The sequence below is a fragment of the Oncorhynchus masou genome, chromosome 7 (assembly GCF_036934945.1).
Source record: "Oncorhynchus masou masou isolate Uvic2021 chromosome 7, UVic_Omas_1.1, whole genome shotgun sequence".
Taxonomy (NCBI): domain Eukaryota; kingdom Metazoa; phylum Chordata; class Actinopteri; order Salmoniformes; family Salmonidae; genus Oncorhynchus; species Oncorhynchus masou.
In genome coordinates this window covers 17404507-17422718 of record NC_088218.1, presented here as the reverse complement: position 1 = coordinate 17422718, position 18212 = coordinate 17404507, and the positions used below count along the sequence as shown (strand labels likewise).

Below are 18212 nucleotides of genomic sequence, written 5' to 3'. Positions count from 1 at the left end.
ATGATGACGTCTGTGTGTGTCAGTGAGTTCTGTCTGGCCTCAGAAGACCTTCAGATAATCTTCTAGACTAGTGTGTTGTATTTGGTGTCCTATTTGTATTTGTATTTATGAGGGATCCCCGCTACTTCCTGCCAAGGCAGCAGCTACTCTTCCTAGGGTACAAACAAGTTAAGGCACTTACATTACACATAAAACAAAAGACAAAACAGTCCATCATATAACGTTATTACATCACTGCATATCTACAATACAAATACTTTTTTTTTTGCGTATTACGCATGCTCAGAATGATAGCTGACACTGTGTGTGAAGCTGTGTGTGTGATTTATGTCAGTGGGGCATCGCCCACCCTAGTGTCTTGGGTTTCTGCCCACTATAGCGATGACCTAGAAGTCAGCCGTAGCACGGCACAGTGTGTGTGTGTGTGTGTGGGGGTTTGAATTCTCTCTCTCTCTTTCTGTCGCTCACTCTCTGTGACACACACACACACAGACACAAACACACACACACACCGCTTTACGTCTCGCCCGAGGCCTCTGTCATGTCCCAGTGGAATGGAATTGTTCATCTTCAGTCAGTACTGGAATGAATGGGATCAGAGAAAGAGGGGGGGGGCGGGTGATAGAGAGAGAGAGGGGGTTGAAGAAGAGGGGGAGAGTGAGTGAGTGAGAGAGAGAGAGAGAGAGAGAGAGTAGGAAGAGAGAGGGATGACAGATGGAGTGTTGCTTTTATCTACTTCCTGTTTCCTGTCCAGGGTTGTCATGATGATGGTTTTTGGCAAATAGGAGCAAACTATAAATACCAGCTACTCTGTCGCCAAACATTATCCTTCCTTATTTTTCTATTCATTTTTGATAAATTGTTATCTACACACGCACAAACACACACACACACACACACACACACACACGCACGCACATACCAGAAAGATAAGTGAGAAGAGATTTGTGGACACAACATGGCATTTACAATCAATGTGGTGCCAACCTCCGCCTAGCACAGATGACAGAGAGAGAGCAACAGAGTGAGAGAGTGGCCTGTGACACCTCTGTCTCTGCCTACACTAAAGCTGTTTATTATCTAATAATTTAAACACTGGAGAAAGAAAGAGAGGGAGAGAGAGAAAGAGAGAGAGAGAGAGAGACAGATCGAGAGACACACAGAGAGAGAGACACAGAGAGAGAGAGAAAGAGAGAGAGAGAGAGAGAGAGAGAGAGAGAGAGAGAGAGAGAGAGAGAGAGAGAGAGAGAGAGAGAGAGAGAGAGAGAGAGAGAGATGGGTAATTATTATCACCAGAGCTGAGTCCTGCTGGCTGTAATACAAGGCTTCATTGTACACATCTTTCTAACACAATCACACACACACACACACACACACACACACACACACACACACACACACACACACACACACACACACACACACACACACACACACACACACACACACACACACACACACACAGTATTCTACTTTCCAGCAGGTGGTTTGAGTTTACATGTTGGCTTGATCCCTCTGAGCTGAAACCACCTGTGTGTGTGGGTGCGTGTGTGTGGGGACCAAAAGTTGCCACAAGGATAGTGAAACAAGGAAAATTCTCCCACATGGGGACATTTCCCACATCCCCATGAGGACAATGACCATGTTAATCTTAGGGGTTAGAATTAGGGATAGGGTTAGAGTTAGGGATTAGGGGTTAGGGTTAGGGATTAGGGGTTAGGGTTAGGTTTAGAATTAGGGATAGGGTTAGAGTTAGGGATTAGGGGTTAGGGTTAGGTTTAGAATTAGGGATAGGGTTAGAGTAAGGGATTAGGGGTTAGGGTTAGGTTTAGAATTAGGGATAGGGTTAGAGTAAGGGATTAGGGGTTAGGGTTAGGGATTAGGGGTTAGGGTTAGGGATTAGGGGTTAGGGTTAGGTTTAGAATTAGGGATAGGGTCAGAGTTAGGGATTAGGGGTTAGGGTTAGAATTAGGGATAGGGTTAGAGTAAGGGATTAGGGGTTAGGGTTAGGTTTAGAATTAGGGATAGGGTCAGAGTTAGGGATTAGGGGTTAGGGTTAGAATTAGGGATAGGGTTAGAGTTAGGGATTAGGGGTTTAGGGTTAGGTTTAGAATTAGGGATAGGGTCAGAGTTAGGGATTAGGGGTTAGGGTTAGAATTAGGGATAGGGTTAGAGTAAGGGATTAGGGGTTTAGGGTTAGGTTTAGAATTAGGGATAGGGTTAGAGTAAGGGATTAGGGGTTAGGGTTAGGTTTAGGATTAGAATTAGGGTTAGAATTAGGGACAGGGTTAGAGTTAGGGATTAGGTTTAGGGTTAGGTTTAGGGTTAGAATTAGGGTTAGAATTAGGGATAGGGTTAGAGTTAGGGATTAGGGGCTAGGGGTGAGGGAAAATAGGATTTTGAATGCAAAAATAAATTTGGTTCCCACAAGGTTAGAATAACAAGTGTGTGTGTGTGTGTGTGTGTGTGTGTGTGTGTGTGTGTGTGTGTGTTTGCACGTGCTCGTGTGTGTGGGAATGAGTGTGCATCGTTTCACAAATGTTGACAATGACTGTTACAGTTATCCTATTTGGATGAATGACTGATCAAACATAATGACTGATCAAACATATAATGACTGATCAAACATATAATGACTGATCAAACATAATGACTGATCAAACATACTGACTGATCAAACATAATGACTGATCAAACATACGGACTGATCAAACATGATGACTGATCAAACATAATGACTGATCAAATATGACTGATCAAACTAGACAGAATGACAAGACAGAGAGCTAGTCAGTACAGTCAGACTAGACCTCGTCATCCAGCCAGAGGCTTCTAACTGCCCCACCATAGTTAATATGTATTCAGGAACAGGATGTGTAGAGCAGAGAGAGGGAGACAGAGGTCATGAAACTCAGCTATGATTGTTTTGTTAGGAGAGGAGCCCAGCAGAACTGTGTAATGTCTTATATCACCTACAACAACAAAGAGACTTGGTGTAGTCTTTGAAACGTTGAATCTGTTCTACAAATGTGGCAAGTAACAACGTTACCAATAAAGACGGCACATGTACTGGTGAGGAGAAAATAAGAGGGAGGAAAGGAGAGAAGGAGAGGGAGAGAGAGAGCAGTAGGGTGAGGAGAAGGGGATATGAACGAGGGAGTGAGTTGAAGGAAATGGAGAGGGAAGAAAAGGAGAGAAGAGAGAACAGAACTGTTCAGCTAGCGAGGGACAGTCAGTCAGACATTTCAAAAGCAGCAACAAGCTTTCACAACATGGTGGTAGAGAGAGAGAGAGAGATAAGGTACACACACACACACACTACTTCTCCATCGGAACAAATATAGAACAGGGTGACAGAGAGAGAGAAAGAAAAACTTCACTGACCTGCTCCTGTCCTCATTTTGATTTGTCCCTCTTCTAGACTACTGAGTAGACTAAACACACACGTGCACACACTACAAACATACACACACTCTACACACCCTATACACACTCAGTGTACCGTTCCTCTTGTATAACAGAGTGTATGTGAACGAATGTACTGTGGAAACAACTCCTCGAAGAAAATTCCTCAAGAGAGGAGGGGCTACCAAACTCTAAACCAATCAGCTGCGTTGAAACAGTCATACCCTCCCCCTGGGTTCTCTCATTGGGGGAATCTGCAGGAATCTGAGCTGAGTTGGAGGGCTTTGGGTAAGGGGAGGGATTAGAGGAGAGATCAAAAAATTATAAGACTGACAGCCTACAGGAAGGATGTCAGAGACCTGACATTGTGCTACCAGGACAACAACCTCTCCCTCAACGTCAGCAAGACAAAGGAGCTGGTCGTGGACTACAGGAAATGGAGGGCCGAGCACACCCCCATCCACATCGATTGGGCTGTAGTGGACCAGGTAGAGAGCTTCAAATTCCTTGGTGTCCACATCACTAAAGAATTATCATGGTCCACACATACTAACACAGTCGTAGTGAGGGCACAACAACACCTCTTCCCCCTCAGGAGGTTGAAAAGATTTGACATGGGCCCTCAGATCTTCAAAGATCTATACAGCTGCACCATTGAGAACATCTTGACTGGCTGCATCACCACTTGTTTTGATATGGCAACTGCTTGGCATCCGACCGCAAGGCTTGAGAAAATCTTATAGGAAGAATGGGAAAAAATTACCATATTCAGATGTGCAAAGCTAATAAAGACATACCCAAGATGACTCAAAACTGTAATCGCCGCCAAAGGTGCTTCTACAAAGTCTTGACTCAGGGGTGTGTATACTTATGGAAATTAGATATTTCTGTATTTAATTTTCAATAAATTTGCTACAATTTCTAAAAACATGTTTTCACTTTGTCATTATGGGGTATTATGTGTAGATGGGTGTATCACTTTTCAGGTAAGACCCAGATGCAGACAGTATCAAAGTAACAAAAGTTTACTACTAGCACAGGGGCAGGCAAAACGACAGGTCAAGGGCAGGCAGAGGTAAGTAATCCAGATAGGGTGCAAAAGGTCCAGAACGGCAGGCAGTCTCAGGGTCAGGCAGAATGGTCAAAACTGGAAAGAACTAGAACAGACAGGAGCAAGGGGGAAACGCTGGTAGGTTTCGCTAAACAAAACGAACTGGCAACAGACAAACAGAGAACACAGGTATAAATACACTAGGGATAATGGGGTAGATTAGAGACACCTAAAACATGAGACAAAGGGCTATGGGAGATGTGTTTAATTCTGGAAACATGAAAAGTGGGATGTATACAGAGGGTGATGTGCAACAGAAGACGAACAACAGATGGGCTAATGACCTTGGAGATGGGGAAAGGGCCTATAATCTAATCCGGGTGGAGAGTTTGCGGGAGGCTTTGGAAAAGCGATCCACTACGGTCAGGATGGCGGTGTTGCCTTCAGACAGGGGGAGACCCGTGACAAAGTCCAGGGATATATGCGAGACCAGGTACGGTGATGGACAGGCAGTGGTTGAAGGAGAGCTTGCAGAGGAGTCTTGTTCTGTGCACAGATCGTGCATGCGGCGATGAACATGGAGAAGTCTGGAACCATGGTAGGCCACCAAAATTGTTGTCGCACAAAGGCCAGGGTCCGCCGTGAGCCCGGGTGGCAGGCTCGCAATTATCTGCTTTTACAAAAACCTGGTTCTCCAGGAGGTGTTGGAGAACCTGTCGGACATGGAGCACATGGTTTTTTGGTGGAGTGGGAGAAGACGAGGATGTCATCGAGGTAGACGAAGATGAACCAGTTCAACATGTCGCGGAGAACATTATTAACCAGAGCCTGGAACACAGCAGGGTGTTGGTAAAGCCAAATGGCATGACCAGATACTCGTGTTGAAGGCAGTCTTCCACTCATCCCCTTCCCGTATCCGCACCAGGTGGTAGGCTTTCCGTAGGTCCAGCTTGGAGAACACGGAGGCCCCCTGGAGCAGCTCGATGGCCGAGGAGATGAGGGGTAGCAGGTAGCGATTCTTCACTGTGATGTCGTTGAGACCCGAGTAGTTTCTGCACGGGTGCAGAGTATTGTCCATCTTCTCCACAAAGAAGAACTCTGCGCCGGCGGGGAGGCAGAAGGATGGATGAACCCTGCAGCTAGGGAGTCCTCAATGTAGGTCTACGGACCCGACAGAGAGTACAGTCGTCGCTGGGGCGGAGTGGTGCCTGGGAGAAGGTCAATCCCGCAGTCAAATGGTCAGTGCAGCGGAAGCGAAGTGGTCCGGGCCTTACTGAACACCTCCTCCTGGTACTACGCGGGAATGTCAAAGAGGTCCAGGGAAACATCCGAGCCCCCAGGAAGATGTCCTGAGGCAGGCTGTGCTGACTTCAGGCAATAGGCGTAGCAGAACGAGCTCCAGCCCATGACGGCACCAGCAGAGCAGTCAATGAGGGAATTGTGTCACTGGAGCCAGGAGAATCCCAATAACACAGGAACCTGTATAGCCGTTCAGCTGGAGTCAGCCTAGCTCTGCCTAGTTGCATTTGCTCGGGAAGAGGTGAATTGAGAGTCTTCAGAGACTCTTGGGGGAACTCGGGTAGCCTCGGGTTCTCTCGGCAACGGAGACGTCTGGGACTTCCGGGATGCCTCGGAGGCGAGGTGGAATCCTTGGAGGGCGAGTGAAACCGAATCTCCTCTACTTTCTACGTTCCCGTAGACGCCCATCGATTCAAATGGACAAGGCGATGAGCGAGTTAAGATCCGTCAGTAGTTCCCGGGCTGCAAGCTCGTCCTTTACGTCCTCATGCAGGGACATGTCGAACAGCGCTTCCGGGTTCTAGGCACTCTCAGCAGCCAACGTGTGGAAATCCACTGCGTAGTCTGCCACACTGCTGGAGTCTTGCCACAGCTGGAGTAACTTCCGGGCAGCCTCTCCCATCGAAAACTTTCTTTACCTCCATCACGAACTCCTCCAGACTAAAGCATACTGCCGACTGTTGTTCCCATACTGTCGTAGCCCAGGCGAGAGCCCTCCCAGACATCAGCGTGATGAGGTGCACTATCTTAGAGCGGTCCGAGGGGAAGGAGGAGGGCTGCAGCTCGAGGGTCCAGAACGGCAGGCAGTCTCAGTGTCAGTGCAGGCAAGGACAATAATCCAGTGTGGTGTGGCAAAATACAGAACGGCAGGCAGGCTCAAGGTCAGGGCAGGCAGAATGGTCAAATCAGTGAAAAACTAGAAAACAGGAACTAGAACAGACAGGAGCAAGGGGGAAAATGCTGGTAGGTTTCATGAAACAAAACGAACTGGCAACAGACAAAGAGAGAACATGGGTATAAATACACTGGGGAAGATTGGAGACACCTGGAGGGGGATGGAGACAAGCACAAAGACAGGTGAAACAGAACAGGGTGTAACAGGGTGAGAAAATAAAAATATTTAATCCATTTTGAATTCAGGCTGTAACACAACAAAATGTGGAATAAGTTAAGGGGTATGAACACTTACTGAAGGAACTGCTTGTATCCACCTCCTTCCAGGTGTCGCTCATTTTCCCCATTATCCCCTGTGCATTTATTCCTGTTTTTTCTGTTTGTCTTTTGCCAGTTCGCCTTGTCTCGTCAGCGTGTTTTTTCCCGTACTCCTGTTCTCTCTAGTCCCTGTTGTCTTGTTCTTCCGGATTTGGCCTATTCTACCTTTCCTGATTCAGAGACTGGCTGCAGTCCTGTACCTATCTGACTCTTAATCCATCCGGCTCCATCCCCCCAGTTCATGGTGGAGTTCAACGCTTTGGTGGTCGGAGTGGGAGCTGTCCTGTCCCAGCGTTCTGCCCTGGACCTAAAGCTGCATCCCTGCGCCTTCTTTTCCCATCATCTTAACGCCACAGAGAGGAATTATGAACTATCGAGAACTATTGCAGTGAAGACGGCGTTGGATGAGTGGAGGCACTGGTTTGAGGGGGCGGGAACATCCATTCATTGTGTGGACGGATCACAAGAACCTGGAATATCTCTGCACCACCAATTGTCTCAACTCCAGCCAAGCTCGATGGGCCCCGCTTTACTCTCGGTTCAAGTTTACCATCTCCTACCGCCCGGGGTCCAAGAATGTTAAGCTGGATGCGCTTCCACGCCGCTATAGCCCCTGCTACACCCTCGGGCTCCGAGACCATCCTTCCTACCTCGTTTCTAGCGGATGGGGGGGGGGGGGGAATAATAATATGTGCTCAGAATAAGACTCCTCAGTATGCTCCAGCTGGCCTTCTTCAACCACTTCCTATCCCACACCGTCCCTGGTCACATATATCCCTGGACTTCGTCCCTGGACTCCCTCCATCTGATGGCTCACCCCTATCCTTACGGTAGTGGACAGGTTGTCCAAAGCTTCCCATTTCATTACCCTCCCCAAGCTACCCTCAGCCAAAGATACCCAGCTCATGGTGCAACGCGTCTTCTGGAGCCATGGACTTCCGGTGGACATGGTCTCCGACCGTGGTCCTCAGTTCTCATCCTGGTTCTAGAAGGCATTCTGCACACTCACTGGGTTGTCGGCCAACCTGTCCTCCGGGTTTCTCAACCAGTCTAATGGCCAGTCGGAGCAAGCTAATCAGTACCTGGAGACAACTCGTTGTTACCTTGTCTCTGCAAACCCCACTACCTGGAGCCAGCAACTTGTGTGGGTGGAATACGCCCGCAACACCCTTCCCTGCTCAGCCACTGGTCTCTCGCTTTTCGAGTGTTCGATGGGTTATTATCCCCCCGCTCTTCCCTGAGCAAGAAGAAGAGGTCAGCATTACCTCGGCCCAGATGTTCGCCCGCCGCTGTCGCCGTACCTGAAAGAGAGCCCGGTCTGCTCTTCTCAAGACCACCTCCAGGTATCAACGACAGGCGGACTGCCACCGGACCCTGGCTCCCAGTTATCATCTCGGCCAGAGGGTATGACTGTCCACTTGGGATCTGACCCAATGAGAATTGGGGTTACCAAGGGTGGCCAATGATATTTCCGGGGTGGCTAGTGCCCCCCCCCCTCCATTTACCGCCACTGTGCACACACACACAGACACACACCTATCCTATCCACCCTACAAGTGAATATCTCCCTCCATTTTGTGGTTGAATCTGCACATTGGTCTCCTCACTATATACACAGACTGTATGTGTGTGTGTGTTATGTGTATCCATGTGTGTGCATATGTTTTGTGTGTGTGTGTGTGTGTGTGTGTGTGTGTGTGTGTGTGTGTGTGTGTGTGTGTGTGTGTGTGTGTGTGTGTGTGTGTGTGTGTGTGTGTTTTTGTAACGCTTGTCGTTGGGAGATAGAGAGGAGGACCAAGGTGCAGCGTGGTAAATATTCATATTCTCTTTTAATGAAAACGAATACTCAAACAAAAACAACAAAACACGAGAATGAAACGAAAAGTCCTGAACAGTGAAATACAAACACAGAACAGAAAATAAACACCCATGAAAACACAGGTGGGAAAAGGCTACCTAATTATGATTCTCAATCAGAGACAACTAACGACACCTGCCTCTGATTGAGAACCATACCAGGCCAAACTCAAAACACAACATAGAAAAACAAACATAGACAACCCACCCAACTCACACCCTGACCATACTAAAACAAAGACATAACAAAAGAACTAAGGTCAGAACGTGACAGTTTTAGTGTCCTTGTTGGGACCAGAAGTCACAACGAAAGCAAAACAAGGACAATTGTGCTATTTTGCAGGTTTTGGAAAAAGGCTATTTTAGGCTTAGGGGTTAGGTTTAGGGTTTCAATTAGGGTTAGGGTTAAAATTAGGCATAAAGGTTTAGGGTTAAGAGTTCGGGTTAGGGAAAATAGGATTGTTTGGTCCCCACAAGGATGCGTGTGTGTGTGTGTGTGTGTGTGTGTGTGTGTGTGTGTGTGTGTGTGTGTGTGTGTGTGTGTGTGTGTGTGTGTGTGTGTGTGTGTGTGTGTGTGTGTGTGTGTGTGTGTGTGTGTGTGTGTGTGTGTGTGTGTGTGTGTGTGTTTATGACTGAGACTTTGACCTGGACACTACACCACACCCTGTGAGAATGATGCTTGAGGAAGACTTACATTTTACATTTTCACATTTGAATAATTTTGCAGATGCTCTTATCCAGAGCAACATGCAATTAATGCATACAGCTAAAGTAGTAAAGCAGTAAAACCACATAACACAATCATTGCTAGTCTTTGTTGGTTAATGTAGCTACTAGAGAAGTAGAAAAGGGATAGAAAGAGGTGAGACACACACATCCACACACACACAAACACACATACACGCACACAGACTGAGTACCTGTTGCAGTGAAAAGTTGATAGGTCACTGACTGTTGCTGTGATCAGACCTCTGGACTTCTGTCATCTGAGGTGGCTTCTCTCTCTCTCTACTGCTCTATATGTCGACTTACTCGTTCTCTCCCTTTCTGCGTATGTGTGTGTGTGTGTGTGTGTGTGTGTGTGTGTGTGTGTGTGTGTGCGGTCATAAATGTCCTGGTGTAGGTAAACAGCACAGAGCAAAGGGTAGAGTAATAATCTCCCCAAGAACTTCCATCACAGATCATAATATGGCCATACTGTTGGCCACACACACACGCACACAAACACCCACATGAACACACACACATGCAGGGTTTGTTTTAACCATTAGGTGGCGTGCTAGGTCTAAGCTCTGGCTGCCAGTAAGACCCCCTCCCTCTCTTGAGTTTTTCTATTGTGACAGTTGTTTCTGCTCCATTCAATTATGCGAAAAACTAGAGCATGTGTGTAATGTGTGAATGTGCCATATTTAAAAACGTTGTTTTTTTCTCTTTAGAGATTTCTCATCAAATCACAGAGGAGGACATGATCGATTGATCTTATGAGGAGGCTCCAGAGAGAGGAGAGAGGAGAGAGAGACATTTGGACTGCGTTTCTGAAACCATAATATTCAATGTCACAGACTCATAGAGGATGTTGATGTTGTTTGGATGTTTTTGTTGTTTACCCATTTCTCTTGGGTGAGTGGTTGGAGAAACTTTCCAGTGTCACATCACCAAACCCTGACTGTGACTCACCTTCAGTCTAGGTTACCGTGTTTTCATCTGACGCATAAGAGCGCATGAAGGGGACAGAGCAAGAGAGGGACACTTTTGGAGGATGTTGTTTTAGAAGGTCGTCTTTGCTCGTTCATCAAAAGTATATCTTTGTGATTTAGACCAATATATATGCCTATCAATACCAGAGGAAAGGGAATATCAGATCCTATTCATATTTGTTTAATACTTTTGTACAATGCGCTCAAAGGATGCTAGTATTATTTTATTTATTCAGACATGTATTTTAGCTTGTGATATATTTAATAACATTCAAAGGCTATACTTTATTTCTTACAAGTCAAATAATTTTGTAAATGGAAGACAAGATGGGAAGGTGTGTTGTATTGCTCCAGTGCAAGACTGTTCTAAAATAGAGGAAGACTCGGAGCTTAACTGCTGTTGGTAAAACCATACGATCCTTTACGCATCACGCGGCGCGCACGCACACACACGCACTCAGAGGAATAGAGGACATGCGGAGACAAGAGGAGCGCGCCAGCCGCCCCAAGGAGAACCTCCAGCCGCGTGAATGACCCACTGGCAGCATGCGCTCCTGGCCCAACCGAACTGACTGTCTCTCTCCCGTTAACTGCAGCTGGGAGGATAACTACTGGAACTACTACTTTAACGGGAGCTACCGGGGTCCCGTGCCCCCCGAAAACCTATTCCCCATCCCCGTTCTAATGGGAATCACCATAACCTGTACTCTCCTGTTCCTAGCGGGAGTGGCCGGGAATGTAATGACTATACTGGTCGTGTCTAAGTACAGAGACATGAGAACAACCACTAACCTCTACTTATGTAGCATGGCTGTCTCAGACTTGTTGATTTTCCTCTGTATGCCCCCTGATGTGTATCGGTTATGGAAGTACAGGCCATGGATATTTGGAGATACATTCTGTAAACTGTTTCAGTTCGTTAGTGAGTGCTGCACTTATTCAACGATTTTGAATATAACCGCTCTGTCCGTGGAGCGGTACCTGGCCATCTGCTTCCCACTTCGCGCCAAACGCCTGGTCACCAAGCGACGCGTCCGTGCGCTCATCCTCTTTCTCTGGCTCGTGTCGCTGTTGAGCGCGGGACCTGTCTTCGTTCTGGTGGGAGTGGAGCACGAGACTCGCCCAGCGGCGGGAAACTCTGTGACTGCTGGTGGGGCGGAAGGACAGACAGAGATAGACACTAGCGAGTGTAAACCCACCCAGTACGCGGTTGAGTCTGGGCTTCTAGCCGCCATGGCGTTGGTTAGCTCTGTGTTTTTCTTCCTGCCGGTGTTTTGTTTGACTGTGGTGTACAGTTTGATTGGACGAAGGTTGTGGAAGAGACGGAGAGAGAACAATATTGGAGCTAACGTAGCACACAGGGACAAGAGCAACAGACAGACCGTCAAGATGTTAGGTAGGGTGCAATACATGTTGCTCATATTCAAAACTATTTGAACCACTGCATAATTGAGATATGGATGTTTATAATGTTTTTAAAAGGCACAGAATTGGAGACATTTAAAAAAAAAAAAGATATATATATATTGCTTTTGATACGCATTAAATCAATCAAACATTGTAATAAGACAAGGATAATGCAGATACTGTAGAAACAGGCTGTGTATACGTTTCAACACTCAGCAAAGTAACCTAATAACCATGATAACAGCCAGTCGTGTAAAGCTTTAGTTAGGCATAACTATAGTTTCCCCATCATACCCCTCTCTCCTATTTCTCTCTCTGAAAAAAATAATATTACTGATGTTTGCATTTAACGTTTTATGGTTGGAATTAATTGCATGTGCCTCCCCTCCTCCGTCAATTCCCCCTTCCCACTCCCCCCTCTCTATTATTATTAGCATAAAAGGAGAAATCCAATTTTGCAAACATTTATTATCTGTTTCCTCTCTCTCTCTCTCTCTCTCTCTCTCTCTCTCTCTCCAGCTGTAGTGGTCTTTGCCTTCGTCCTATGCTGGCTGCCTTTCCACTTGCATCGTTACCTTATGTCCCATTCCTCCGAGGGCTCCTCTCCTCTCTGGTCTCTCTTCACCCAGTACTGCTCCCTTGTTTCCACTGTCCTCTTCTATCTCTCGGCTGCCATCAACCCTGTCCTCTATAACACCATGTCTAGGAAGTACCGGTCAGCTGCTGCCCAACTGTTTGGTCTACAGGAGACTCAACCACCCAGAGGGAGAACAGCAAGCACTGTCAAAGGAGAGAGTTCACCTGCCTGGACAGAGTCCACTGTTAGCCTGTGACTGTAGCCAATTTGGAGGGTGAATGGGCGCTAGATATATACTTCTCTGATTTTGATATGTAGTTGTTGTGATCAACGTCTTCTTGTGTGTTTTTCATCAGTGACCACTGCTTTCCCTGGTTGATCAAACTCAAACAGGCACCATTATGGACCATCAAGTCTTTAATCCAAGAGAGCACCGGCTTACGCATAACGTCCATGAACGTTGATTATTGATTGAAATTTGATCAGTCCGCCCTGGCCTTGCGTTGAACATATTAATTATATTAGCCTCAAGGACTCTGAACGAGACTGTTGCTTTGATGTCACAACCCGCCCGGCAAAGGCGTTTGAGAAGATGTTTTATAAAATATTCATAAAACAAGGCGTTTCTGTCACCCAAAAAGAAGCACACCATTAGCATCAAAAACTATTAAACCGCTTTTGAAATGGACACCTATGTATTTTCTACAAATCACACATGCAACACACACGAGCACACACACAAACCGAAAGAGTTATAACACTTGCCTTAATTAATATGTGAACTGTATTCTGGATGACAAAGAAAAGCACTGTAGACCGTGATGCACTTCTCTGTACCCTGAAACAGAGGGACTGAAGTGCTGTGTGTGTGTTTGCTTATGTTGAGTGACTGGGTGTGTTGGGGTGGTGTGTTTATGGTGAGTGACGGCGTGTGTTGGGGTGTGTGTGTTTATGGTGAGTGACTGTGTGTGTTGATGTGTGTGTCTGTGTGTGTAGATATAGGTAACAGTGTTTTGCTATGATAGCATGTACAGTAGGCTAATTATACCGCCAGCCTTACTCTGTAAATAGCAGCTTAGTAACAGTTCAATCTGATTGGTATTGGTCTTGGCTTATCCTATAAGTACTTACAAAGCAGCCACTGCCTTGGACTTCCGGAATTCGGATTTGGCAACCTGGTCTCAGAGCATTTCGTATTATTCTGTACATAAATCCGAGACACTCCATTTAGTATAATATGTTACGTTTCATATGGTATGTATTAATTTGTGGATGTCCATCATACATTTCATATGATATGTTATGAACTAGAATTCGTATTATATGTTACAATTTGCTAAATGTGCAATATGTTACGAATTTGCAAAACGTATAATACATAACAAATTGTAGCTAGGGGGCTAACATTAGCAGGGCAAGGGGTTAAGGTCAGGGTTACATTTAGGAGTTAGGTTAAAGGGTTAAGTTTAGGGGAAGGGTTAGCTAAAAGGGGTAAGGTTAGAGGAAAGGTAAAGGTTAGGCTTAGGAGAAGGGTTAGCTAAAATGCTAAGTAGTTGCATAGTACCTAAAAAGTACTAAGTAGTTGAAAAGTTGCTAATATGCTAAAGTTGTCCATCATGAGATTTGAACTCGCAACCTTTGGGTTACTAGACATCTGCATTATACACCTACCCATCCACCTACAGTGCATTTGGAAAGTATTCAGACCCCTTGACCTTTTCCACATTTTGTTACATTACCACCTTATTCTAAAATGTATGAAATATTTTTTTCCCCCATCATCAATCTACACACAATACCCCCATAATGACAAATCAAAAGCAGGTTTTTAGACATTTTTGATAATTTATTACAAATGAAAAACTTAAATATTGCATTTCCATAAGTTTTCAGACCCTTTACTCAGTACTTTGTTGAAGCACCTTTGTCAGTGATTGAAGTCTTCTTGGGTATGACGCTACAAGCTTGGCACACCTGTATTTGGGGAGTTTCACCAATTTTGTTCTGCAGGTTGGATGGGGAGCGTCGCTACACAGCTATTTTCAGGTTTCTCCAGGGATATTCGATCTGGTTCAAGTCCGGGCTCTGGCTGGGCCACTCAAGGACATTCAGAGACTTGTCCTGAAGCCACTCCTGCGTTGTCTTGGCTGTGTACTTAGGGTTGTTATCCTGTTGGAAGGTGAACCGTCACCCCAGTTTGAGGTCCTGAGTGCTCTGGAGCAGGTTTTCATCAAGGATCTCTCTATACTTTGCTCCGTTCATCTTTCCCTCGATCCTGACTAGTCTCCCAGTCCCTGCCGCTGAAAAACATTCCCACAGCATGCTGCCACCACCATGCTTCACCGTAGGGATGGTGCCAGGTTTCCTCCAGACGTGATGCTTGGCATTCAGGCCAAAGAGTTCAATCTTGGTTTCATCAGACCAGAGAATCTTGTCCTTTAGGTGCCTTTTGGCAAACTCCAAGCGGGCTGTCATGTGCCTTTTACTGAGGAGTGACTTCCGCCTGGTCACTCTACCACAAAGGCCTGATTGGTGGAGTGCCGCATAGATGGTGTTCCTTCTGGAAGTTTCTCCCATCTCGACAGAGGAACTCTGGAGCTCAGTCAGAGTGACCATCGGGCTCTTGGTCACCTCCCTGACCAAGGCCCTTCTATTAAGAGTCTTAATGGTTCCAAACTTATTCCATTTAAGAATGATTGAGGCCAATGTTTGTGGGGACCTTCAATGCTGCAGAAATGTAATAAAAAAACATTTAATAAATCCATTTTAGAATAAGGCTGTAAAGCATTTTTTTGGGGGGGGAGAAGTCAAGGGAACTGAATATTTTCTGAATGAAATGTATTATATTTTTGTCTTGAGTAACCATAAAAAACAACATATCATAATAATTTGAGTGTCCCAGATTTTTATTTATAATGTTACGTCTAGTCTATGAGACCAGGCTGGATATGGATATAAAGACGACAAGTAAGGACTACAGAAACAATCCGCAAATATGAAATACAAACATTGCCTGGAAAAATACTTAAAACGTGGAATTGTAACTACAGACATGGCACTTCAGCCCAAATTAATGTAACGCTTAACTATGTATCCATGTTTGTACCGCTATAATAATCTGTACTATGCCTGTACAAACTATAAGAAGAAAACACTGTATGTATTTTAATATTGATCCATATCATCAGGTTGCCAACTTGGTCTGAACTCATTCCGGGAGATAAAAATTATTCAACATTGTTTACGTGTCATTTTTTTTATTTCAGACATAAGCAGTTTAATTCCGTCATGGCTGAGAAGTGCACACACAGGTAGCCTACAAACACACAGATCTCAGCTCTCCCCCATCTTCTCTCACCTCCTCTGCTTTCTTCTTGTCTCAGTCCCTTGAAGTCAGGCAGCCTCAAAGCCACCCATCCTCAAGGGTTGTCACTAGTTCCCACAGCCACAAAGTCATAATTATGGCTACACCCCACCTATTTCTACAATTTCTCTTCTTGAAATCGAATTCTAAATGTAACTGTAACCTTTACCACATGCTAACCTTATGCCTAACCCTAACCTTAATTTAAGACTGAAAAGTACATTTGTGTTTTCATGAATTTTTACAACAGACAATTTTGACATTGTAGTAGTGGTAACAAGTGATAACCATCTTCAAGCTATGTTCAAAGGATCCTTCTGTCACATCTGAGGCTTTCTGAGTTGCCTGATAAAAAAGTCCTATAAGACAAGAGTGAGGACAGAAGGAGAGAGGGAAATAAAGAAGTCAGAGAGAAACGAGGGATGGAAAGAGGAAGAAGGAAAGTGAGAGACTGATGGTGGTACATAGAATATGAGGAGTGGAGAAATTAATGAATGAGGTAAGGATGAGTCAGAGAGAGAGGATCTTAGAAGTAAGAGAGCACTTGGGAAAAGATTGATTCAGAAATTATAGATATAGAAAGTCAATGAGTTACTCTGCATCACTTGTGAGATGCAGTGTGTGTGTCTCAGAGACAGGAGGGAGAATTGTATTTCTCTGTGATTTATTCCCTCCTGTTATCCAGTGAGATGCTATCGAGGCCGCTGGGGAGTAAATCACAAGCTATTGCTGGACACAGGCGCGTGCACACACACTCAAACAAACACACACTGGGAGACGGAGGGGAGCGAGAGAGGGAGAGAGAACGTGAGAGAGAAGAGAAAGGTACAGAGAGATAGAAAGACAAAGAGAGAGAGGATCGATGGCAATGTTCCTGCACAAATCAGTGAGTGTCGAAGAAGAGGCTGCATGTGCTTTTGTGCATCACTCCTCTCCGCTGCTCTCTTCTCAGACACACACGGTTCAGCCAGGGTTATAGTGGCCATGAAATAGGAGATTCGCCCTAAAACTGAATGTGAAGGTTGAATTTTTTCACAGCGTCGGCTGGATTATAGATGTGATTTATGTCTGGCTGTACCTCAAATGATACCTTATTCCCTACAGTGCCTTCAGAAAGTATTCAGACCCCATGACTTTTCCTAATTTTGTTAGGTTACAGCCTTATCCTAAAATTGCATGAATTGTTATTTTTCCTCTCTTCAATCTACACACAATAACCCCATAATGACAAAACAAAAAATGTTTTTTAGAAATGTTTATTACATTTATTAAAAATAAATAAATGTGAAATATCACATTTACATATCTATTCAGACCCTTTACTAAGTACATTGTTTAAGCACCTTTGGCAGCGATTACAGCCTAGAGTCTGGGGAGATTCTCCCATTCTTCTCTGCTGATCCTCTCAAGCTCTGTCAGGTTGTATGGGGAGCGTTGCTGCACAGCTATTTTCAGGTCTCTACAGAGATGTTTGATCGGATTCAAGTCCGGGCTCTGGTTGGGCCACTCAAGAACATTCAGAGACTTGTCCAGAAGCCACTTCTGCGTTGGCTGTGTGCTTAGGGTTGTTGTCCTGTTGGAAGGTGAACCTTCGCCCCAGTCTGAGGTCCTGAGCCCTCTGGAGCAAGTTTTCATCAAGGATCTCTCTGTACTTTGCTCCGTTCATCTTTGCCTCGATCCTGACTAGTCTCCCAGTCGCTGAAAAACATCCCCACAGCATGATGCTGCCATCACCATGCTTCACCGTAGGGATGGTTCGAGGTTTCCTCCAGATGTGACTCTTGGCATTCAGGCTGAAGAGTTCAATCTTGGTTTCATCAGACCAGAAAATCTTGTTTGTCATGGTCTGAGAGTCTTTAGGTGCCTTTTGGCAAACTCCAAGCGGGCTGTCATGTGCCTTTTACTGAGGAGTGACTTCCGTTAGGCAGCCAGCTCTAGAAAGAGTCTTGGTGATTCCAAACTTCTTCCATTTAAGGTTGATGGAGGCCACTGTGTTCTTGAGGACATTCAATGTTGCAGAAATGTTAATGGTACTCTTCCCCAGATCTGTGCCTCGAGACAATCCTGTCTCGAAGCTCTATGGACAATTCTTTCAACCTCATGGCTTGGTTTTATCTCTGACATGCACTGTCAACTGTGGGGCCTTATATAGACAGGCGTGTTCCTTTCCACATCATGTCCAGTCAATTGAATTTACCACAGGTGGACTCCAATCAAGTTGTAGAAACATCTCAAGGATGATCAATGGAAACAGGATGCACCTGAACTCAATTTCGAGTCTCATAGCTAAAGGTCTTAATACTTAAATAAATAAGCTATTTCAGTTTATATTTAATACATTTC

The 18212-nt window shown here is 45.3% G+C and overlaps 2 protein-coding genes across 9 annotated transcripts in view; one reads left to right on the top strand and one right to left on the bottom strand.

Annotated features, from left to right (window-relative positions):
* Window positions 1–9874, bottom strand: part of LOC135543401 (phospholipase D1-like) — a 31924-nt gene extending 22050 nt beyond the window's left edge. For 2 of the 7 annotated variants that reach the window (XR_010456214.1, XM_064970622.1), the window contains exon 1: window positions 3385–3544. The gene's annotated coding sequence lies outside the window, so the exon portion shown is untranslated. Of the gene's footprint in view, window positions 1–512; window positions 581–3384; window positions 3545–9744 lie in introns of those variants that run through there. The other 5 variants (XM_064970621.1, XM_064970618.1, XM_064970620.1 and 2 more) reach the window with 5 other exon arrangements.
* A 1131-nt stretch (window positions 9875–11005) lies between these two features.
* Window positions 11006–15745, top strand: LOC135543400 (growth hormone secretagogue receptor type 1-like). Of its 2 annotated transcripts, XM_064970615.1 has the most exons (3): window positions 11006–11917; window positions 12448–12666; window positions 12718–15745. In XM_064970615.1, exons 1-3 carry the CDS (start codon window positions 11068–11070, stop codon window positions 12759–12761), a joined length of 1113 nt encoding a protein of 370 aa, XP_064826687.1. In that variant the 5' UTR covers window positions 11006–11067; the 3' UTR covers window positions 12762–15745. The 2 variants fall into 2 exon arrangements, with proteins under 2 accessions (XP_064826687.1, XP_064826686.1); XM_064970614.1 differs by having other exon boundaries at window positions 12448–15745.
* The last annotated feature ends 2467 nt before the right edge of the window (window positions 15746–18212 follow it).

Bases quoted from the DNA above. Each gene is read 5' to 3' on its own strand.
- LOC135543400 (XM_064970614.1), top strand. From the start codon at position 11,068: ATGCGCTCCTGGCCCAACCGAACTGACTGTCTCTCTCCCGTTAACTGC. The intron at 11,918-12,447 runs GTAGGGTGCAAT...CTCTCTCTCCAG, and splicing joins ACAGACCGTCAAGATGTTAG to CTGTAGTGGTCTTTGCCTTC.